A 25,952-nucleotide genomic window follows, 5' to 3' on the forward strand; every position below is an offset into this window, starting at 1 on the left:
TTTTCAAGACCCAGTTGAGGAAAAAATGCTAAAATTACTCAGTCATGAGAAAAAATATATGGAATCACTTGATAGTTTGGATTTCTAAAACAAATACACGTACAAGTCTAAATATGCAAATGAGTCTGCAGCTAAAGGATAGTGTCTGCAGACCTTAACAAGCAGTTGCACCAGGCTGGTTGACAGAAAACATGGCTAAAAATAAGAGAGCCGTCAGTTAAAAAAAGTGGAAAGTGTTAAGAAATTGGAACGCAACAGTCTGTCAAAAGATGTTGGTTGTTCCCAGTGGGCTGTGTCTAAAATCTGGGGCAAGTACAAACAAAATGGGAAGACTGTAAAAAGGAAACAGGTTGACCAAGGAAGATGTCAAAGCTCTTGTAAAACAAACAGATGACTGTCTGAAATAATAAAGCTGATGATAGGGGGTTATTGTCAAGTAAGATAAGCTAGTCCTTTATTAGTCACACAATGGACCAGGGGAGATGGCATTACCTCTACAGTAAATGCACATTGACATTTGGAACATTTTTCTATCAGTCAAAAGGAGGTTTATGATGATGGTGATGAAGTAACTTTTGATAAATTATCTCGCCACAGAGTGAGGAGCTTTCATCAACTCAATGACATGGGCCACCAAACAGTCCGGATTTCGATACAATTGAAAATTTATGGTGGAAATTGAAAAAAGAAGGTCCTTAGCAAGACTCCATCCCGCAAAGCTGGTTTGTCAACTGCTCCGAAAGAGAGTTAGAATTTGATTGATGAAGAATAATGTATTTCATCAATGAAGTCTATAACTCCAAGAATTCAAGCTCTCATAAAAGGCCAGAGGAGGTGTAACAAAGTAATAATGGTGATTCCATGTATGGACTGCACGGTGGTGCGGTGGTTAGCAGTGTTGCCTCTCGGCAAAGATATTCCTGGTTTGAATCTCGGCGGGGGCCTTTCTGTGTGGAGTTTGCATATTATTGTTAATTGGTGATTCTAAATTTACTGTAGGAGTGAGTGTCTGTGGTTGTTAGTCTCTGTGGAGGCCCTGTGATAGAATGTCCAGGGTGAACTCTGCTTCTTGCCCAACGGGAAAGGCTCCAGCCCATCGCGGCCATGAATTTGATAAAGCAGGTATAGAAAACAGATGAAACAAATATTTGCCAGAAAATGCAACAATTTTCTTTTCTTTTTTTTAAATGTTCAGCTGTTCAATGACATTGTTTTGTGTCATATCTGTGGTATGTTTATTGACCTAATTCTGTTTCATCTATTTATTTTTTACAAAATAAAACAGCTTAAATGAACATCCTCCGAGAGTGGTGATTATAACATTTCAGTCTTATAGTTGTACAAATTTTGATCACATAACTGCTCACAGTACCAGTTTGTCAGCTTATCTCAGACCACAAGCATAATTGACAACCCCCCCCTCCCCCCCTCCAGTCAAAGCTGATTAAACCATAAAAAAAAACCTTTTACCACGAGGGGAGGTCCACACCACAACTCCGACAATCATGTCTGATAGAAATTCTCAGTTAGTGGACCAAGCAATTCAATTAGACCCAGCTGCAAATTTGTAGAAAGTTTATTTTTCTTCTGCCTGATCTCAACAAAGAAATTGAGATCTCCAGCTGCTTTTTCTTATTTCTGAGTGGAACCTGTCAACATTTTCTATCAGGGTGTATTAATTTAGTTTCTTTCACTGAGAGTGGCAATCTGGTGGAGGTGCCAAAACCTGGGAGTCGCTGCTGACAGGCTCAAAAAACAAAATTCCTTAATCTAATCCGACAGTCATACTGTCATGTGTGACACAACTTTTTAATTTTGCAGCTGTAAATATTATCTCAAGCTGTGATATATGACACACTTCTGGTTTCCCAAAGTGAAATATTTTCATCTTGGGCTCAGCATGACACTTTTTTCCCCCTGATGCTAAACTTTCAACATTATTTTCAAAATACATTGGATTCGATGATGGATGGAGTCAGACAGGGCCATGAGGTACAAATAACGCTGCAAAAAAACTGAAGCACTAAAAATACAACAAGGCTAAACCTCACAAAGAACGCGATAAAAAGCTGCTGTTAATCGATTAACATCATGTTTAAAGAAGCTGCATCCCATTTGTTGTGAGACTCCTTGTTCTTCTTATCACCAGACATATTTTGTGTTTACTCTGGCTGAGCATTTTGTTGTCATTATCATGCAATGCAGAATGAAATACGGAGCCAGCAGATGCCTCCCTGATGGCATTCCATCATGGAAAAGATTCTAAATATGCAAAGTGCATCAAGTATTTGCATAGTACCATATATGACTGTAAATCACCCTACAAAAAATAGAAAGGAAGAGCAGAAATACAAGTCTCTGACCATCACAAATCTGGATGACGATGAGGGGCTCAGAAGGTTTGGAGGATTTAGATAAGACAAGCAGGGGGACAGGAGAGCTTTAACATAAGGACAAATGACCTTCCAAACATGGCGATCTGAGGACGTGTTTGGAAGAATGTAAAGAAAAGAGATGACAAAATGCACAAGAAGAGACGGGTGAGAGCTTTATCCAACACAGGCGCTGGCTCACTTGTAATTTCTCGCTTCTGCACGTAAAATATGATTAAGATTATGATCCTTCTGTGAGGAATTTCATCAAACTCCAACAAAAAATACAGGTGCAACAACCCTATCATGGATAAATAAACAGAACAGTACAAACAAACAAACACAAAGCTTGGATGTATCCCCATATTTCACAAAAGAACACACAATAAAGTTCATCCATAAGCAAACATTATACTCAAATAAGCTAACGTGTATTTTCCATGAAACAAGGATTTGATTTTAGGAAACAGAAAGTATATAAATATATATATCCCTTGCTGGCTCCTTATTGGGCTGACTAAAGCGAGTCACACAGATCAACACATACAAGCTATAACCAAATGAACTGCTTGTGACAGAATCAGAAAGACCACAAAAACTTGTGAGGAGGATTCAGCCTCAGAAAGGAGCACAGTAGCTGTGCTGTGAGAGTGAGCTCATTGTCAGATTGAGTGTTGCGTCCTTAAAATAGTCATTGTTAGTCAATGAGCACTTTCTATCTGGGAGACTAGAATGCATACAGTTGGAAGTATAGGTCTTGAAATTCTTCATAAAATTGAGCAAGGATATGTGCGGAAAAATAGAGAGATGCAGGGAAGAGGGAGGAAAAGAGGAATTCAAGTGAGTTTGGGGGGGGGGTTCTGTCATTATGATGGATACATCGAATGAGTAGGGGCTCCCAGAAGGAGAAGTATAAAAATAGGAGAGCATGTCTCCCTTGACACTGCTCCTCTCTGCCTATGTATCGAATCGCGAGTCTCCTCTTCCTCTCTGTCCTTTCTGTTGCTCTCCTCTCACCTATGACTCTGCTGTCCTTATACTCCTCCCCTCAGTGCTGCTGTTCTCCTATCATTTCAAGACATCCCAGCATTCTTCTTCCTTTTTTCCTGCTCTGTGTTTCTGTTCTTGTCCACCTACACCCAGTGCAGACAAAGCAAAAAACCTCTCCATCCCACCGGGTTTCCTCTTCATCACACTCAGTTGCAGAGGCTTTTTTTTTAACTGATCCCAAATGACACACTAATACAATACACCGACTTTCTTTTTATGAAAAATCTATATTTACACCCAGGGATTGCTTGGAGACACTTCTCGTCTTTTTTATCTCAGCTGCCTTGCTCTGCTTTGTATTCTTACTCCTGAAAAGATTCAACACGTTCAAACTAGGTCTATGAGGGATACTAATGGAAGCCGTTCAGAGCACCACTTATTGTTCCGTGTGCCTCAAATGCTCAACAAACTAAACAGCACTGAGACCACAAAGAGCACGAGTAGAATCAGTCCTCTGCTGCTTTTTTATTCCAGCTTTTCGCCCAAGTCGGACTTCCATTCTTCTTCTGTCCCCCTCAATATCTGTCACTTTCCCACTCATTAACCACACCCCCCTCGCCATCCATCCATTCCCCTTCCTCTCTCCAGAGAGGAAAAACAAACAGCTGTCAGGGTCAGGCTTGCAGATGAATTCCAAATGACTTTGAAGGGCAGAGGGGCCGACCAACTTTCTCTAGAGGAGAGGCCTGTTACAAATACATGCACATGTGCATCAATACAAGCATACAAACAGGACAGAATAAATATGGCCCATTCCTTGACACCCAAACACACACACTCATAGAAACACACTGCCTCTGCTCTATGAATCAATACTGCATCTTAAGGCAGACTTCTGTCAAGGTGGAGGCAGCTTGTCTGTTTATCTGTTTAGAGTGGATCTGTGGGTGGTTACATGCCCACGGTGAACTCGCAAAGGTGGGCAAGTCTGTGGGTATAGGTGACAAAAGCTTTCTCAGACATGATGATACAGATGATGTCAGTCTCATGAACAGAAATGCATTGTTCACTCGTTTGCACACTTCCTCTCACTCACCATTTATTTCACAAGTCCTCCTCCAAACTTTGCAAAAGGCAAAAGAAGCCAGTTTCTCCTTCGCTTGCCACCCTTGGCTCCGTTTGCGGCTCTCGCTGGGCCAAGATGAGTCAATGAATCATTTTTCATCATATCAGTCATTTCTATGCAGTGTCTCTCCATCTTGTCTGTTGAATCCGCTCTCTATCACTGTCTGCTACTATTCATCCATCATGAATAAGAGAGTCTTTTGAATTATTCAGTGGGTCAAAGCAAAGATTTAACCAAGAAATTTACAACAATCTTGATTTTGTTTCCAACGTAGTCTCACTGATTCTCACAATGTCTCAAAATTTGCTTTTCTGCTTCCACAATGACTTACTTTTACCTACTTTGATTTCACCCACTAATGGTCATGGTTAGGGATTAGACATATATATGCTTACATAGATTGTATATGGTTAGGTTCACATGTTAAAACATACATGGTTATGGTTAGGCAAATAAACATTGTAACGGCCTAGTTTTATACAGCAGTTTCCATCATGTGACATGAAGCTACACAAAACAATTGCCTTTAATAAATGTCACCATTTTGATGCCTGGATTGTGAAACTACCACATACTGGATTTGTCTTCATATTTTGCTTCTAAGGACCCTGACCTTGTAATCTTTCAAAGTGATCTCGAGCTATATTTCTCCAGACTTTGTGAAGGTTTTTAAAATTCTATATTCTCTGGACATTGTCAGCTTTGTCACTTACAGTCTAGACATTGTACCTGACCATTTGTAGAGGAATATTTTTAATATTATTTGCTTGTTTGTTTGTGAAGCCATTTAACAATGACCAATGAATTGTTCAAACAAGGCACCACATTCAAGGGATGAACCAGTATTGTTTCACACTCCAGTATATCATTGCACCTATTTCCTGTTTTCTAGGAAATTAATACAAATATAAAGGGTGGCTCAAGACTTATAACAGTATTGTATGTTCTCTTGAGTAACATTGTAGCTCATTTCCTGAATGTGTCTTTTTGGTTGGGACAAGTCCCACCCAAAGCGGAACTGTGAGAGGATCACAAGCTATAATATCATTGTTCAGGAAACATTGAGAAAGACAAATCACACATATTTTCCTAATTCTAACCAAGCAGTATTGGTGGCTAAGCAGTTTGTCATTGCCTAAATCCAACCAAACCCACATTTTGGTGACCCAGGTTTGACCCAACCCCCCTCCATGTGAACTATTGTTTTTCTCATCTGATCTCACTTCTACACTGCAGTTCTTGTCTCCACTTTGGTTCAGTTTAGTCTTCAAAACGTCTTATTTAGGGTTTAGGCACAATAAACTCAGGGAAAAAAAATCATGGTTTATGTAAACCCTTTTATAATACTTACTCTAAATGTTGCTAAAACATGCCAGAGGCTAATTGCATGACACTTTAAAGCTAGAGGGTCCTGACAAAGCGCCAGGACATGGATATGGCATATTAGGAGTACAACTGTGCTCAGTGACTGTATGATTTAAACTTCTGTGAGCATATCTGTGGCTAAAGATGAGATCATGATGTTTGACTGGATTGAGAGTTAAAGAGGAAATATATTTGTTATAATTTTCCAGCCACACAGGTAACTCGTACTCACCTCTCATGGAGCTGGTTTCACCAGTGGCTGACGAAATTTTAATTCAAGACTTTATAACGGTCTGTTATATGCCGGTGTGTACGTGCTTGCTCGTGTGTGCGTTAGTCCTTCCGAGTCTTTGAGTTTTGGCAGCAAGATCAGAGGAAAATGTGTGTCGGTCTGTGCGTGATCGTGTGTGTGTGACAGAGAGGGAGTGAGTAGGCATGAAAGTGAGATTCTGCTCTGAGACGTTTGATGTCGAAGAACAGCGTCTGCTGTCTGTCTGCCAACTGCCAACCCTCTATCACCGTCCCAACACATGGCCTCCACAAAGTGTGTGCGTTTGGGTTTGCGTGTGTGTAAGTGGCCTGATTAGGATGGGACTTGGCTATGTGACATTGCTACAGAGCTACTTAGACCCATAATGTGCATCTTGCTGTGTTGCAGAGTAAATGTGTGGGCATGAAAAGGCAAAAAAGGATTTTGTTTTGAATCCCATGTAAGAGGCACGGTGAGAGATGAGGGAAATAGGTGAGTACGGATGTGTGTGTGCGCGTGGGTGTATTAGGAAGGGTGAGTAATCTCTCACTTTTTATACCTCTCATCCCACACCATCAATCTTTGGATGGGTCCTTAACATATAGAGTCAAGTATACTTAGGGCTAATTGTTAACTGATGTATTTGTAGTTCTGTGTGTATCTATGTGAACATTTTCTTCTGTGTATGTGTGTGATAAAGTGTGTATAGATCGTGTAAATCCCTGTGTGTGTGCTAGAATATTCCAACAGCCATTCAAGCATGGTTGATCTGACAAACATGCTTCTTTTGTTTTCATTATTTAACTCCAACTTTTTCCGAGTCAAATAGAAATAAAAGAGTTCATGTAAAAAAAAATGAATTGAAGAAGCAAATGAAAGATTCTGCATTCTATATTTGGCCTAAGAAGGCCAAGAGATGCCTTTATGATGACTTTTAGTTGGTAAAAAGAGAAAAGATCCGGCAGATGTGTGAATACCAAAAAGATGGGGGAACAAATGCGATAAAAGAGAGAGATGGAGAAGAAAGGCAAAAATAATATCTGTTAGAAAAAGTCTAAATCTTGTCTTCCACTCACTTTTTTGCAGATGCGCTTGTCTCTGCAAACCCAGGCACAAACAAAACAAAAACAATGATTGAGGTACTAACATACCCGCACACAAAAAGCCCACTGAGATACTGGCAGAGCAAAAGGCTGAAAGATCAGGTGAATCCGCTGAGCAAAGACAGACAGATCTTTCTTCCGCACACTTCCTGACATTTTTCCTCTGATAGAGCCAGATATAGCTCTCCTGCCTCCTCACAGCTCACAAGAACTCACGCAACCATGCACACTGTGAGAATGAATAGCGGAGGACCAATTGGGAGTGTGTTAGTTTTGTGGAAAAAACAGAATATAACACGGTGAGGAAAAAAAAAAGAAGCAAAGAGTAGGGAGGCAGTGGAAATGTCCTGTGGCAACAGACAGGAAAATGCTGTTACTGAAGTGATCTTAGCACCTCAGGTTTCCAACACTGACGAGTGGATGGAATCAAAAATATCTCAAATAAAGACAAAGGCTCACAACAAGATACTGTACAATAGCACTCAAAGCTGCATCAGACTGAAAATATATGTGACCGAACTGAAAGAATTTCGGTCTTTTTGCACAGCGTCTTGTGGCTTCTGTTTTACACGGCTTGTTATTTGCAATGTCATGTCACTTCTGCCTTTGGATAGAAATAGAGAGGCAACAACAGTCTACCAATCTACAATTACTCAATTCATTTTAAAAGGTTCAGAGGGTTGGGCTGCAATAATTATCCCCAGAGGTGACTGAGGCATACTAATATCGATCTGGTTGGATAATTCTGATACAGTCCTTTGCTGAGGTGTTAAATAAGAAGTGGCTGAAAACAGAACCTGCAAATATCATCAAATCTGACCGATGTTAGTAAAATGATACTTTAATTCTTGACTGTCCAGTTAAGGGTCCAATAGAAATTGAGTTCTTTCAGTGTTTATTTGCTTTTACAGCAGATACATGGAAACTTGTATTATCAAGTGTTTCAAATAATACAGTTTCTGTGCATTGTGGAGTGCCAGTATGGAATTACAATGACTGAAAGCTTTGAGCAGGATTTGGACAGCCTCTCCTCATCCCATAGCATATGTTTTCAACCGACTGCAGCACTCTAGTGGTGTGGTAATCCTGCAAATGTTTCTGAAATGGGTACAAAGCAGCTGCTTGTTATAAGTCAAAGCAGCTTTGGTGTCTTTGCTTGGTGATGCATTCCTTTTTGGGCAGATTTCGTCATTGACACTAGGTGTTAGTGCTGATGTGATTGGGTCTTGTTTACATCCTTGAAATTCTGTGCATAAAGACACAGGCCACTGTCTTCTTGTTAATACCAATCTATTTAATCACGCTTTGATTGACCCTGCAACTGATCTCAAAGATCAGCTTGGGACTCCTGCTCTCTATGCATCTGTATTGATTATAGTGACTTGCTGCTGTCTGCCCTAAAATAGATAGTTATGACTTTGCAAAGGAACCACTGGGGACAAAGGCTGGGGTAGTCCAGGCTGACCCATTGATTACGTATAAAGGTGACCGAGATGCACTATTGATTCAAGCTACAGGGGCAGATACACTGCATAAAATGGACGAAGCTTACAGCTTAACAAATTGGAGAGAGATCTAGTAAAGCTAGACTAAACACTTCTAACATGGGTGTTTGCAAAGTCAAGTCACAATGAAAAAGGCAAAACCGAGTCAGCTTATAAAGATTAAAAAAATGTCATCTTCCTCAGTTTCCTTGGCTTCTGCCTGACTGCCTGTACAACCGATACTTGGCTTACGCATGGAAAGGCTTCAGACAGGGAGATTTGGGACCAGCTGAGATACCAGCCTGTCCCCATGCTCAGTTATGGAGATGGAAGGCAAAGTCAAATGTGTGTCTGATTAGCGGGCTCTGAGTGTTAAGTGGCAAAACAAAGAGCACTTGCAATATCAGAGGTTAGAGACTCTAATATGGATTTATTCATCTCATCTCTTTCCTCCCATTTGACTCTCTGCTAAACAAAGCCAAGCCTATTAAAGTGAGTATTGAGTGGAGAAGAAACGGTTTTAACAGAAATATTGACATCAGTGCTACCGCTTTGTTCTGTTAAACAGTGCGGTTTTAATCAGGGACTATTTCTTTGCTGGGTGTCCATACACACTATGCACACTATTGTGATGAAACAAAAACCATGACAGTTTAAACTAATTCCTCCTGCATGAGACAGTTTTATCATTTTGATGACCTATAATGGAGCCTATTCACTGTGGGTTGTGTTGGATTTTATATCAATACAGAGACCGATGGGCTCATTTTGTAATTGTCAAGAACCACATTGAGGTAGTTGAGGAATGAAGGGGTTTATCCACCCCTTTTTTTTTTTTTTTTTTACCACGACAGCACTAGTGGCAGTGGAAGGAAATAACTGTTCAATCAGAGGTAATTACCTAAATTTGCCACTTAATGCTTAACATGCCCACAAGCTTCAGGCTCCAGCTGGTCTCTATGTGTCATTAAGGGTGATCATTAATAGCAGGAATACCCTTTTAATCTTAACCTTACAGAGAGTTTCCAAAGGAGTTTCCACGTGTGCTGTACATGCAAATATAAAGCCATCCATGAAATGGCACACTGAGACTCTGCCTCTTTCTTTCTGGTTCACACATAAACAAACACTGGCCGGTAGAGACACGTGAGGTAACGCCGTGGCGTGCCCCGCCATGCTGTGCGACGCCCCGCGGTGCTGCGCTCCATTCGGTGAGACAGCATGAAGCACAAATCAATATGGATTAAAACACTGTAAGGAGCTATCTACTGACTTCTCCTCACTGCACACATAAGGAAAATACATGCTGTTCTGGTGCTGGATTTCATACTTTTTTCCTTTTAAATCGTGGCGGATAATGTGAGGAGCTGTTGATAAACGAGCTTCGGACTGAGGGGCCATCCTGGCACTGGAGAACTACGCCTGGGCAACGTCCCCTTCATGCCACCCATGGAGCATATCCATCAAGCTGCTTTGAGAACTGCCTGGTGGGGGGCAGGAATCAGCACCTCCTTCCACCTGCCACACCTAGTCTGTGTGTCACACACTCTTACACAAATAACGACAGCCGTGGCAGTAGGCCTCAACCCCTGCTGCAGTTGTGCGGATCCCACAGTGCACTGCAGGACACCAGAGATTATCTTGGCGTTTGCACACAGTCGTAGAATGTTAATCCTCAGCCATCTCCTCTACTGTACTGTTAAATCTGAATCGAACTCTCAATTGCTCCTCCTCTTAGCTCGCTGCTTTCCTTATCCACCACTCTCCGTCTTCTTGGCACAATCCATAAGAATCTTCTCCCCATTACCAGCTCTAACTCCTTTCTGTGATCTGTTTTTAACTATATCCGATCCGCCGCATAAAATCTGCTGATCCCTGTTTCCTGCTCGAAAGTGACAAGGCCTCATCCCCATTCTCTGTTATCCTTTCTCTCCTCTGCCGGCCCAGCCTTCGCTATCAGCTCTGCATTGATCTTCTTATCCCCAAGAACACAAAACACCAATCAGCCTGTCATAATCACTCAGCTGGAGGAGGAAGCGCAGAACGCCAACTGCAGCTGCTTTGTGTTGAAGTGGAGAAAGTGAAAAAAAGCCAACAGCGTAGCGCAGGGTCTTCAGTTTAACATTCACTGGATGTGTTCTATATTTAAAATATGTAAAAAAAAAAAAAAAGGGAATATGATGGTTTACGAACTACACTGTTGATTCCATCCTGTTAATGATTATACTAATTTTCATTTCCTTTTATTAACTTGTGTCCTAAAACAATAAAGTCACAGCTGCTGGAACTGTTCATTCTAAAAATGACACAGTCTTTGAATGATATCTAATCCTCCATAGCATCCTCTATTCACTCTGATTTTCTCCCATAAAAGTTGAGCTCAACAGGCTCATACTTTTTTTTACTACTTGTCTCAGAAGATGTTTTTCATTAGGACACCATGTCTGCTCACTTCCAAACAATAAATACAGTTTATGATCTGTCAGGCGTCTCCAGACTGTTACCACCGTCATACTGTGCTTTCTTGTCAGGCAAACTACTCTGCCAACTTTACGTCTTCACACACCTCAGCGATTTTCCACTCCAAACGATCTGGCAGATCAAAATGCTGTGATGCATCTGGACCTCACTCGTGCCTTGTTAAATGAGTTATCTTTTCTTACTTTTTGATGCCACAGCATGTCTCCAATACAGAATGGGAGAAACATCTAAATAAACATGCCATGATTTATGACATCAATTGGAAAAGCTTCAGATTGTATAATTCTGGTTGGGAAACAAAACAAGAATTAGTTAGTAAGATGAGAAAATTGATTGAAGCGTGACATTTCAGTTGAACTATCAGTCCTTTCTGGCTGTTAAGACTCCATTACACTGACCAAATGATGAAACAAAGAATGGGTAACAAAAACAAAAACGATGAAATAAAAATATATATTCCTTATTTGAAGTGGTGAATATAACAATACTTGTCTTTTCAACATTTCAACCACTGGCTGTATTCAGCAGTGCTCAGGCATTCTTTTCCAGCATTTGTAGTGCTTCATTGTCTGAGAGCTCAACTATTCAACAGACAAAATAGATACATGATACAGTGATGCGTGATAGCCGAGTCAAGCAACAAAAACACAGAGTTATTGTATTATTTTGTGGCTACTTTTAAAATATTGTGTTACAATCCAGATGTTTTGTTGTTGAATGTTTCTGTCAGACAAGCTGCTGGCTTTCTGGTACACCCGACCCAGTCATCTATGGAGAGAGCTAATATTCACGTGTTTCACAAGACCCCCTCACTTGTTGTGGTTTTGGTCTGTCTAAAAAAAAAAGCAAATGGAGAGTCTTGAGAGAAACACGGGGAAATCAGCAGTCATAAATCCAAATGGTGGTCTGAGATGTGAGCAGTGAGTCATGTTCCCATTTGGAGCTTTGACGACCAAAGAAAGCCTGCAGTGAATTTAAGACAGGGTCAGAAACTTAGGATTAATTCCCACAGCGTGACTGCTGCTACAGCCCACGTCTACAAACTAACTATTGAGTTTATGACATGATGCCTCTGAATACACAAACCCTAGAGCCCTTATGTGCTTTTTTTGAATAAGGTCTAATATTGATTGTTTTTGAGCAGAGACAGCTGTTAGTTTCTTACTTTTCTCACCAACCAAACATAGTCACACAACCAACTCTAACTTGTACAAGAGCTGTTCAAATTAGCCACCACCCTCCTGTATGCTGACTTAAAAATTCTTTCATGTGAGCATGGAAACATTTTTTTTCATTATTAATTAACAAATGCCTGAAGCATCACACAGCAAGAGGAACAACACAAGCATTTCCAAATTAAGAATACTTATTTTTTTATATACACACTGACAGAGCAACACTAATTTTGCTCATTATGAAATTGTTTGTACTGTGATTCCGTCTGTATATTGTAGTTCAAAGCTGTGTGCAGCCGGTAGTCTCGTTCATGTACTATTTATTTGGCTTTTCTGTCTTAGTATTTTAACCAAATGCAGTTGTGTTTTCCCTCTCAGGGATGATAATAACAAAAATTAACATGAATTAGAGGAGTTGACTTTGTTGCAGAGATAGTATGACATATCTGCATATATGCAACCATATAATTCTTGGTAAAATCAGCTAATTGTTATGCCCACACCCTCTAGCTAGACAATCAAAATTTTTCAATTCATAAACTGTAAACTTACATTAACTTTTGTTGCCTAAGAGATGGCTGACTCGCATGACTCATCATAATTAATCCGGTCAGGTGCATTAATCAGCTGTGTTTTGGAGCAGCAGCAGGAGGCTCAATGGAAACTGATTCCCTTAAGACTGACATATTAAGTCACAGAGCACAACAAAACATACAAACCCAAGCTACCTTTGGTCAGCAAAGAGTAATGACCTTCTCTGATCTCCAACTAAAGAAGATAGGAGCATAGTTACATGTGACGCACATCTGGAGCCCAAACTCAAACTCGTTCAGGCTAAATGACATTATGGGTCGAAAAGATCAACAACATAACTTGAGAGTAATCTAATGCTGATACTAACATCTTTCACGAGGTCATTTAAAAAAGTAGGGGTATCGTAAAACTCTACACGCTTCAATAGTTTGGCTACCCTGAACATCAGTTTGAAACTCCCTTCTGATTCTGTAGTTTTTGACTTGGCAGAACAGAGGTGCTTCTTTCTGGAACAAAAAAGTGGTAGATGACTTACAGACGGCAAAAAAAAAGAAAAAAAAGAAGCCATTTTCAGTTAATAAACTTGGTTCATACTAGTTGGACCAATGGTCAAGGTGTCATTCCAAAGCCATGCATTGGCAATTGAGCACAACATGTAGCAAGTATTGACAGTTGTATCCCATTTGTCTACTTGATGAAAAAAAAAATTGTTGTGAAAATTGAGATATCAGTCACAGACACTACTGCCAATAAGGCGATTGAGAAGACTGATGACAGCATTCCCAGTTTTTGCATTCAGTGTCTGAGTTGTATATCTTCCTTTTTGATATTTGACATTTGAATGGATGATTCACTCAATAAACATTTAATTAAGTGTTACACCACATTCTATACACACCGTACTTATAAATATCGCTATTGTGAGAGATGTAGTGTCTGTCTTTCTCTTCTAAAGTCTTACAATATATCAGCAAGAGTTGGAAAGTGAGTGCAAGTGAAGTCCTGAAAAGTTATAACGCACCCAAATTAAATGCTGCTTTAATACAGTTAGAAAAACAGCTTTTTGATATGTGCAGTTGTGAGATGTTCTACTTCACCATCAGGGAGGGTGTGATGAATCAGACCATCTGTATGAGGACACCTGAACAAAAACGTATTGACCATTGACCAACATCTTTTATATAAAAAAAGTACTTTTTTTTTGCTGCTTTGAATTCTCAAATCATTTATTGTACTGCTATGATAATGCAATAAAGGTGAAGATGTTACCCTTTTCAATCACCGGACTGTATCCTGTATGAGCTGTACGGTAAATACAATATATCTCAAGACTTTCATTTCTAAGGAAGACTCACTACAGAGGGCCACACACCAAATAGCATATTTCCTACTTCCTCAGACAGAAAGTAATAAAATAAGGCATGGAGGGAAATTAACATCAGTAAATATCAGCTTTGAAGACATTCCCTTTTATAATCATTTCAACTCACCCAGAAGAGCACCCAGAACAGCGATGTCACTAAAAGCACTGCTGTCATTATACCTCATTGTTCATTTACTATAGATGTTTAAATTATAACTAATCAAGCTGTGAACAAACCCCACATCTTTCCATGTTACCTTATTGTTGTCCATATTTGTATATACGTGAGTTAATGTTTTATACAAATTTGTCCCTGTGATGGTGTATATTGTTACATGAATTCGTCCTTTTCTATCAATTTAAAAATTGCTTCCAGAAAAAAAATCGTTAGATGATCCTGTTTAGGTAATCTATGAACCAACAGCTCTTCAGTACTGTGCGACCAAGTGCATAAATACACAAGCCTGTTATATTCATCTCAAGGTTGTAACCTGAAGAAGAAAGTTGAAAATGAAAAAAATCCTTTGGCACAAACCTTAAGGCAAAAAAATGAAAAATAACGTTCACCCTCTTAAATAGAAATACACATAAAAAAACGCTGCCTTTTCCAACTACACACTCTACTCTCACTTACTTCTAGCATGTCTTACTAATGAAAACTGATGAAAACTCCACAGCCCAATAACACGAACATTAACACTAATTCACGCTCACAGAGACAAACAATCTCAAGTAAATACGACTGACTTTCCAATCGCAGAGGAGGACAAAAAACACAAACCCTCTGGGAAATTTTCTCTGATCAAGTGCAAAGAGATTAACCAGTTGGACGTGTGCTAATGAACAGGAGATCATAATGAAAGGGGCTCGTAAATGTAGATGAGGCATGTGAACAAGAACTGGGGCTTTGCCTCGAATCAGATGAAACACAAGCGTAATGTACATAAACCAATTATTTCACTGTTCCCCCAGCTTGCTGAACACTGACGTATAAGCATATTTTACAATGACTGAAGAAAATGCACTATTCTGATTTATGGCACGAGTATCATGACAATTACAGTAAAAGTGCAATCACAGTTTTAAGAAACATTGCTGATCCGTCTTAGCTGGAGCCCAGTTAGAAGTTATAAAGTGTGCAACACCCTGCTTACAGACAGCAACTGACAAACAATACAGCAAATTACTCACAAACGAGTACAACAGGGGGCAAATAAATCAGAATCACATTCAAGCAGATAGGTCTAAAGTGCTTTGATGACTCATTGAGAGGCTATAGTCATAAGTAACTTACTGATCACATAGTCTCCAAATGGATCCTCATCCTCATCATCATCAAGGTAAGCTGGAGGAGAAGAAATGGAAGACAGAAAGAAAAGATGGGAGAAAAGAGGTAAAAAAAATCATGAGAAACAAAGAATGAAAGCATGAATTGGAGAAAAAAAACTAAAACTAAACTTAAACTGTGCAAGAGAGGAAGAGAAATGACTTGACAGAAATAAAAGATAGAGACGAGGAAATCAAAGTAAATTGTTCTCAGTGCTACTTTTTTCGCTCTTCATTTGTCAGATGTAAGGGCAGTATGAGGAGCCATTACAGATCAAGAGACAGAATGGATGTTGCAAGTTACTAGTCCAAATGCCATGGAAATGAACCCGATCTGCAAATGTCTTTTACCTGATAATAATTCTACAAGTACAGGTGGACCCTCATTGCCTGCTTACACAACCAATTACACATACTAGCCCACAACTTAACTGTCATCTGTGTGTAAGTATCCCTTCAAAACGTTTCCATTCATTCACCATTTAGATGTTTCTTCTCTTCTTCTTCTTCTCCTCCCTCCATTACGCCAAACTCCCCATCCTTTTATGTGCGTTAGCATCCATCTACTGTGATCAATATCCCAGGGCTTTTATTAAACACTCTCTTATGCATCTCAGTCTGTGTTTGTCTGTCTTTGTGCGTTGTGTCTATCATCAGCCTTTACCTCAGTATCAGCTCTGGTCCAACAGTAGTTATTCAGTCAGGGATATAAAGGAAAAGCACTTTTTCTTTTCGGTCATCCATTTGTTTCTGTATGTACGAGCATGTTTGAGCTCTGTTTTCAGCATGTTGCATCGGCCAGTCATTATTGATCCCGAGTGCGGGACATCTTTTAAACTGCAGGCTTAAATGGAAGACATGCACATACAGATATCCGCTGTGTGCGTGTGTCCGCAGCTCTTTTTTCCTCATTCCAGCATGCGCAGCTCTAAGCGCGTGGACAAAAAGTCCTTGAACCATTGGGTGAAGTATGGTGGTGTACACTCACACACACACACTTGGACACTTTCGCAGTGGTGTGTATTTGTGAAAGCGAGCTGTCAGTGCTGCTCTCACACACCATTCATCACAAGCTACTAATTCTGTTAGACCATTGTGGAGCCTTTCGCACCCCACGTTGCTCTCTGAAAACTCAATCAGAGGCTAATGCCCCCCAACCCTTCTAACATATACACACATCTGTGAGCTCTCACTTTCAGTTTCTTACTCACACACACTCACAGAGGCCCTTAGGGGACAGCAGTGGTCTTGTGGGACCCCACCAGCCCAACTCCATAAGTGTTGCTTGCATTTGATAGACAGGAGCTGCATGAACTAAGTTACTGGGGTTGAGAGTGGCTGCGGTGGGGATCTAACTGCTAACATCTAAAAGAAAAGGGTCCTCCAATCAGCGAGTCACATACAGTTTCCTTGTAATGTGAATTATACGGTAAGGAGCACTTTTCTTCATGACGTTACAACTGAAATTTATATTAACCGCCTTGATTACAAATCTTAAATCTTCTCTTTGTTGGCTAAAAAAAACATGTCAGCTGACTTGAATATAGTTTATAATGTTTTTTTTTTTATGGCACTCTACAGAAGAATATAGAAGAGACCAGAACTGGCACAGAGACTTCGCCACCTGCACTAGTAGATTTGATTAGTTGATCAGAGGAAGCACTTTGCAGAAATGTACTTTTATAAAGCACAATTAAAGCTCCAGCTCAAAAAGGGAAAACTTAACAAAACAAAACAAAACAAAATTAAATAAAGGAAGTTAATCTCTACAGTCCCACTTCTTTTTTTCTTTTTTTTTTTTTTTTACACCATATACGTATTGCAGAAAAGCTCCAAGTAAAAGCTGATGAGGAGTGAGGAGGTAGTCTGTGAGGGAAACCGGGCCATTGAGCATGCCCAGATGGGGGCAGGTTTAGTCAGAAAGGCCACACTAAATTTAGCGCCACCTTTTCGTACTCTAATTATGAGATTAATGCATCCTGCCACATACGTCACAATAGTAGCCCGTGATTTATTATCCAAACGACCAGATGGAGAGATTGAGCCAGTGAAGAAACGAGGAAAGCGCGATCGTCTGAAAGCACCTAATCAGCATGCATGTGTGATTGGTCCGGGCTTTGGCCGTGCAGTGAGCAGTCAGTCTCTGTATATAAAGTCTGCTGTATGAGTAAAGCTGAGATTTATTGATGGGAAACAAGTCTGAAGTGGAATGAGATTCTGTCTGTTTTCTTAACAGGCTGCTATTTAATGAGCGGGAAAGCACAGAGGCATATGGAGTCTCCTCTTCACGCAAGTATATATATAGAGCACAGGTCTATGGACTGTGGCCATAAGGTCTGTCTTGCATAGCTAATTGAACGTCAGAGCCTACTCTTATTTAATCTAATGCATGTTTGAGTCATTCTCATCCCTAAACAATGTAGTTTGGATACGGCCAGCAGGCACTGCTTTAGAAATTTACAAGTGCTCCTATTCTCAAGCTTGTATTTCCAGACGGGCGTTTTACGAGGCAGCGCACAGTGTGACGGTAAATCTTTTCCTTCTCTTTGCCAAAATGAAATCACCCGATGCTGGTCTCTATGCCCATATCTGATTGGTCTTACTGAGCTTGTGTGCAAGAAACTCTGCCAAGTCAACATTGTGGTCTTTTTATTTTTATAGTGTCTGGAAGGGGCTATAAAAAGTCTTCTATTCAATACTTGACAATAAAGCTGGATGTAAGGAAACTTTGAAATCCCTGAGTTGCATTTACAAAACCAACATATTCAGCCTTAACATACTTTTTACGTAATTGGAATTTAGCAGTAAATGAAAACACTAACAACGAAATCAACCAAAAAAAAGAACGATATTATCAAGAGTTTCAGTTCAGATGTAGATGCAGGTGCCAAAAACCTGCAGAGAAAACTACCACAATGTAAACTCACATTTCTGAATGAGGAACACAGTCTCTCTACACGTCTGATGCCCTGTTGGCGTTTGAAACTTCGCAACAGCAGTTTTTTAAAAATCTTTGGCTCAGAGTTCAACATGTTTTGAAAGTCAGAATTCGTGTTCATTTAAAAAATAATGAAAAAAATTGAATTGAGCTATTTTCAATTTGTGATTGAAAGTAGCTTCTTATTGAAACTGAATGGAGTTGAAAATATTGTGCTTATGAAAGCAAAATAAATGTGTGGACCTTGAATAATTTTTTTTTAGTGGATTTCGATAAATTTGCCAGAAATATATTGTGTATGAAAAGCAAAAAATCACTTGCTTAGCCCTAACCTTATGACCACCTGCCTAATATTGATTAGGTCCTGGTCATGACCAGTCAGGGCACGGTGTCCTGAAGTGTCTGGTAGCGTAACATTAGCAATAGCATTGTTTTTATTTTAGCATTGTTTTCCATTTCAGTCAACCTTATTTGTTTCATTTCTCTTTTTATTGTTCTGTTTGACTTTAAATTGTAAATCTTGGTGTTTCTGAATCTGAAATGTTATTTTGTTTTTATGATAAGCCCAATGAGTCGCTGTTGTGTATGAAATGTGCTGTACGGATAAAGCTGTCTTGCCTTGCCTTGCCAATAGATCCTTTGGGACCTGTGGGTTGTCGGGTGGGGTCTTTGAAGATTAGACACAGATCAGATCCCATCGGATTGGTATTTGAGGAGTTTCAGGGCAGCATTTCAAAGGAGTTTTGAACTAAAGTTCAGGGTAGCCAAATAATGAAGCACGTAGAGCAGTGTTTCTCAATTCCGGTCCTCGGGACCCACTACCCTGCATGTTTTCGATGTATCTCTCCCTCTATTATACAACATTAGTCTGCATTGCTCTCCAGATTTCAAAATGCTAATAATAAGAAATACATAAAACTTCTGGTCTAGGTACTCTACAGTACATCAATAATGTGAATTCTAGTTACACCAGGTGTATGTGGTGCTAACTGTGTTGAGACTAGCAAAGACACCAGGCATCTATTGCAAGGATCACACTTTTTAAATTTGTTATTGACTCGGGTTTTGTTTTGTTTGTTATCCAGGCTTTTCATGTCTTTCAAAACATTTAAAAATAGCATCTGTAGTTAGACAACCTGAAAAACATTCATGCTTTATTTTAGAGTTCATTTGTCCCTGTCGTGACATAATATGTCGTAATGAAGATCAAAGAAATTATGTAAAAGAAATGTTTAAATACATTCATCACTCCCTCGACAGCTTGTTGCCCTGGTGACACACACTCACACACTCACACACATACATCAAATATGACAGACACACACACACACACACTCTCCCACCAACACAAATTATAGTAACCTAGAGGTTTCTAATAACTGACACCATTTCTCTGAGCTTTCTATTTTGGAACCGAACTTGGCAATAGGGCACACAGACACACACATTCAACCACATATCCGCTCCTGCCCTGGAGGAGAGACCTCGACTCTTAAACTGACACCTGTCAGTCACGCTGCCAAGCTGCGCTGACAGGAGCATAACAAGAGTTGGTGAGAGCGTTAGGGAACAGAGGACAGAAGAAGAACCTTGAAAGATGAAGTTGAGCAATGAGAGAGAAGGTAGACAGAAAGCAGGAGGAAAAGCAAGAGAGGGTGAGACTTTTCAAGATTGTTAAAGACGTTATGAAGTTTGGTGTGTTTGGCACGTCACTGTCTTTTTGATTTGTTAGCATGTGCTTTCTGATGTGCTCCTGTGTCAGTCTCCATTATTAGACCCTCAGATCATCACGTTGCTATTTTGACATTGGACCTACTGTTACACCTGGTTCGCACTTCCACTCACATGTGAAGGGTTTGGGCTCATATGCTCTCACGCCTAGACAAACAAGATAACATGACAGACCCAGCAACATTTACACACATGAACACTCAGCACCCACACTGTTTGAGGTGCACACTCTGGTTAGGCCCAGTGGGAGTGAACTGTTTCCTCTGCTAGCATTAGTATCAGATGTTTTATTTGCAGGGAGATACAGGAGTGAAAGGGTGAGATTTCCTCATTCCAAGCGACAACTGTAAGTGACTAATGAATTGACTAGATCAGACGCAAACACACACCTGTTTTTTTTCTTTTTTTTTATCGTGCTGCCGCATCTTCCTCTGATCTGCTCATGTTGGCAGAGACACCAGTGCAAAGCCTGATCTAATCTTTAGTCTGCAAAACCATCAGATGAGCTTAAACGTGTGAGCTGGTGGTTCCCTTCAACACTTCTATAGAAGGCAACCTTTTGAAGTCGAGAATTAAATTTAATTGACTTTGATGTGGCGGATGCTCTGCATAATCATCAATACAAATTTCTCCAACAGACAACTGAATGTTTGGCCCACGTAGGAACCTAAATATGTCCACGAATATTCCTTTTTTTAACTACATTTGTTGGGGGAAAATATATATAGTTGGATTAATCTGCTGATTTTACAAGGTCTGGATATGCGGACAAGAGAGTACTTGGTGGCGTTCTTCCGGCCCTGAGACCGAGAGAGGAGTCTGCAGCTGATATCTGTGACTGCAAGATTAGCTTGGTAATTAACCACAAAGCAATTATCGGGTGGTTGGATGAGAGACGCGTCTCAGGGAAGGTGTTTCTTGACGTGTTTAATAGGTGTTGAGTAGTTTGATCAGTCAACAGAAGTTGTTTCTGAGGCCTGCAGTCTAACGGAGGTTGATCCAAAGCTGATATGTGTGCCTGCCGAGAAGTCAATTAATTAGACTGCTGCTTTCCTTTCATCCACTTTTCATTAACCTCCATTGACATCTCGGGGAAGATGGTGCACAGGTTTATGACGGCGTCAGGATTAACGAGGATATGGAAATTTGGCAAGGAACAAGGTTGCTGAAGGAAAAAAATACTCTTGGAAAAGTTACACTCTCAGGCTCCATCCAAACAAATATGATCCCTTTTGAGATGTGCATCTGAGGACCGTTATAGCTTCAAAGCCTACAAGTGCTCAAATACAATCAGCATTCATATACATAGGACATGCACTTGCTGCTGTAAATAGGACGTAAAGGCTTCATATTTACAGCTAAAAAAATGGCAAAACGAAAGACCAGAGATGAACTGCTACTGAAAGCAACATTCAAGTGTAAGATTGTCAGCTTTTGGATTGGGAGTGGTTGCAAAGTCGACACTATGACATTTTAGACTGCTACCCATTGCCAGAGCAATGACAATGGGAACGGAACACCCACACAAGAAGTTGGGGGTAAAATACATGTATAACAGCATAGTGTTCGTGATATCAAAAAAAGGCATGTAGGCCTAGGTGTTATGTTTTTGTTTGTATTTTTGCGTTTTAGCATCACTGAGGTTAAAATGCAATTCACAATTAAAAGCATTTTTTTTTAAGAAAGACAAACCGGCAGGTGGGATATCTGCAAATAATTGGTTTAAAAGGGTGGAGTTTCAGGGCTTTGCCTAAGTGCTATTGATGAAAATAAGGATGGTTCTCTTGGGGCTGTCTGGCTACTGTCCTTCAGATCACAAACAGATTCGGTCAATGAAACCTACTCTCTTGCAATTCATACCGTACAATAGTTGACTGTCATGACCCCATTAAACGTTAAACATGATATTCCCCAAGTTGTTCTTGTTCTTTGATCAAATTTCATTCTCTTCATTTCTTTGTCTAAATCAATAGATACTACTTTGATAAACTAAACCTTTTCGGTCACACGTTAAAGTGTCCTTAATCCTACCTGACTCATCGTCAGACTTGTTGTCATTCTCAGAGTCGGTAAGGGTGAGGGCTGAGTTCTCACGACTGGAGACTCCTGAGCTGCGACGAGATTTTACCCCTCCACGCCCAGCCCACAGCTGGATGGCTCGCTCTGGAGACAGGGGCCCCTCTGGGTCTGAGTCGGCATCTGAGCCAGCGCTAAGGGAGTAACCCCTCTGGAGGAGTCCCAGCTCGGGACAATAGGGAACAGCAGCGGGATGCGGAGTGGGAGTTGGCTCGCACACTCCCAACTCAGCCAGGGTGAAGTTACCCCCTGTGGGGGAGAAAGAGGAGTTAGAAAGGGGGGTTGTAGGGAGTAATATAGATGAATTTTGTAAAGCTAATACACTGGGACGAATAAATATTTTCACAAACAAATGCACACGCCTATCTACAAACAAGAAAAAAAACAACCCACAATTACACGCAGAGAAGCACGCTAATTTTGAAACTACAAAGGCAAAGGATGAAAAATTGGGCTTTACTGTGTCAGGCGGGAGGGGGAGAGATGACGCAGGATGAATCAGGCACAAACTACAAGCTAGCTGCTGGAGGAAATATGTACTGGCCTGCAGGCCTGTTAACGGTATCTTAGAAAACCTGCTTCCTTCGCTTTACTGATCCACATTGGCATTCATGAGCTGTTGATGTGAGATCAAAGGACTGTTCACTTGAGGCCTCTTAGAATGTAGTGGAGCTGCTTTGCTGCCTTCTGGGTTTGATCATCTCTCCACCGAGTTGCCATCCCATACTGAACCTCAGGCTCACTGAATATACTGCAGTCCTCTGCAGTACTGGTACCGATGCCCGGCACTTTTCCCCTCAAGACAAACCAACTTGTCACGTCCAAAATAAATATATGAAATTATCCAAATTAAAGCACATCAAAGGAGATCAATAAACAGCACTACAGCCCAATTAAATCCAAGCTGAGGAAAAAGCAATCAAGAAAAAACGAATGCTCAACCAATTTATTCTCTATACTAATTAAAAGAGTATTGTAGATGCAATTGCTCACCATCAGCTGTTGGGGTAAAGGGATCCAGGGAAAAACAGTTGTGATTCACTTCATTAGCAGTTTGTATTGGAGGGTAAAAGAAGAGGCAAATGAAGAGAGGTTGGAACTGTGGATGGCAGACTGTATGATTCAGTGCACTGGGGATGACACAGCTGTGTGGCTGGGTTAACTGTGACTCACCAGGCGTACAGATGCAATCAGAGAAAGAAAAGAATCAAACAGATGAAAATCATCTGCTGGATCTTCACAGCTCTTCTTTGCTGATTCTCTAAAACTCTATGTTGAAAATAATGAAGAGGGGGTCTAAAGGGAAACTTAGCCAGGAAAGAGGTGAAAGGCTCTATGCATCTACTCAGACAAACATATGGGATTAGACTAGGGAGCAGTGGCAGGAGAATAATTCCACAGGTGGATTCAGCTAATATCCTACAGCTTGCTAAGCTTCCAAAGCGCTACAGTGCAAAAGCACCCAAGCACTGCAAGACATCAGGGAACATTACCATTGCTGGTCCTCCCTGCTTTGTTGTCTTTTCCTCCAACTTATCAGAAAGGATGAAAAAAGGAACACACTTTAATACGACACTAGGCACTAGGAACACTACAATACTGCTACAAATTCACAGGATCAAACTATACTTGTTGAGCCCGTACCTGAGAAGAGGTATCGTAGGAGGACAGGAGAGAACTCCAGGAGGCCTGAGAGAGTAAAGCACATGTGTTCTTTAAAATCAGTCAAAAAAGTTATACTGAACCAAACTACTCCACACTCACAGTTAGAATAAGTCTTCATGAAAACCATTCCGTCAAACTACATTGAGAAACAGGCCACAAACACAGCTAGTCTAAACAAATGTGACGTGGACACAAAGTGTGTGCATGGGTGTACCTGCGTGTATGTGTGTGCGTTTGCCACACATATCTAACGTTACATCCCACAGGACCCTGCTCTGTACAATTAACATCCCATAACCAGTGATTACACATGTAAAATCCAATTTCTCCTTATCACCATCAGCTGTAGACTCAGCCCGATGTCCCGTGTACTCAAAGAAAGATGGATTGGTTTGAGGGGTTGAAGCAGACACGAAAATCTATCTTAGTTATTCCACAAATAGAAAACCAATTGCATGTTTGTTATGTGATATTATGACAGATGTGGGGGCATAATGCAGTGTTGCATTCTAATCAGATCAATTCCTATCAACCTTTACAACACTGATAGCGTCATACTTGGGCTCACGATATTCAGCTGCTGCCTTGGGCAAAGCACATACATGTCCATTAATTGTCTATATCCTGGGAAAGCCATTCCAACATGTTTTGACAGTGTTCTTCTGATGTCAGTGAATGGTCGGCTTTGTCAGCCTTCAAGTGAGCCCATAACGTTTCAATGGGGTTGAGGTTAAATGACTTTGGAGTGAGGATATAGTTACCTTCGAACATTTATTGCAAAGCTTTAATGTGTGTTTGGACTGATTATCCTGCCGCAGAATGAATCCCTCTCCACAAAAAATGCATACCAGAGAGAATTTAATTTGTTGGACCTATGGACAGAGCATTGTCGAATAAGTGCAAGTGTTTAACCTGAAAGTTGCCAAAACCATCCCAGATGTGATTATCCCTTCCAGCAAGTTGCTTTGTGGCTTTATTAAAGAAACATTTCCTCTCCTCCTCATCTCTTTATCTTGTTGCCATAAATCTCTTGGATTCATTCGTAACTATGACTATTTCCATCACCCACACAACTCTCAAAACTGTGGAAAACCACAAGTCTCTCCTTGTTTTCCCTCCTAGGTTGTGATAAAGAGACAGTAACCAACCCTCTGAGACCACTACTAAACATTCCTCTTTTGCTCAGTTGAATCCTGTATTCTTTATTCAGCAATTGCAGCATCTGCGATCAAGTTGCTTTTCTGTCAGTATACAAAGATCAATGGATTGATCTTCTGTTTGTGTGGTCACTTTTGGTCTGCCAGATTGTGCACTGGACACAAATGATCCAGTTTGTACAAAGGGATTTTGAGTGTCATGCCCCTTGTAGACATCCAGTTGAGCAGTCATTTGACACTGAAAGGACCCCTACCCCTTAGTTCTGATGCCAAGTTTCCCACCATCGGTTCTTCAACGAAACTTCAGGTGGTCCCATATTATATAGCATGAGCAGAATGGCTGTATGACGATTTATTTGAACACACTTCTGAAGAGTAAATCAAATCCAAAGGTCATTTGAACAAGTGCTTCAGGAGATATAAATATGTGCTGTTTGAGGACAAATCTAACATGGTTTTGCCACATATTTGCCAAAAGTTAATTGCTGATCCCAAAATGTAACAATATTTTTAAGATTTCATCTACATTTTACATTTTCAGAACATCTTGACCTGATGGAGTGCCAGATTTTTGCCCCCATTGTAGATTGGTCTCTTAGTTGATCTATATATTCAACCGAAATATATTGACTGAATGACACTGCGGTGCACAATACGGTTGAACCGTTATGATTCAAAATATTTCAGTGAGTATTTTTTACACACAAAAAGAAGGAGGAACTGAATGAGGGAAGGGGGACACACAAAACATATTACAAACAATATGCGATAGTATGAGAGTCTATCCGTGCGTGTTACTATGTGTGGAAAGAGGAC

The 25,952-nt window shown here is 40.4% G+C and overlaps 1 protein-coding gene across 1 annotated transcript in view; it reads right to left on the reverse strand.

Moving 5' to 3' along the window:
- Nucleotides 1-25,952, reverse strand: part of tenm2a (teneurin transmembrane protein 2a) — a 254,018-nt gene that overhangs the window by 114,043 nt on the left and 114,023 nt on the right. The window contains exon 3 of the mRNA XM_075481020.1: nt 22,270-22,563. Coding sequence (XP_075337135.1) covers nt 22,270-22,563 — 294 coding nt within the window. The remainder of the gene's footprint in view (nt 1-22,269; nt 22,564-25,952) is intronic.

This window comes from Odontesthes bonariensis, chromosome 13 (assembly GCF_027942865.1).
Source record: "Odontesthes bonariensis isolate fOdoBon6 chromosome 13, fOdoBon6.hap1, whole genome shotgun sequence".
Lineage (NCBI taxonomy): Eukaryota > Metazoa > Chordata > Actinopteri > Atheriniformes > Atherinopsidae > Odontesthes > Odontesthes bonariensis.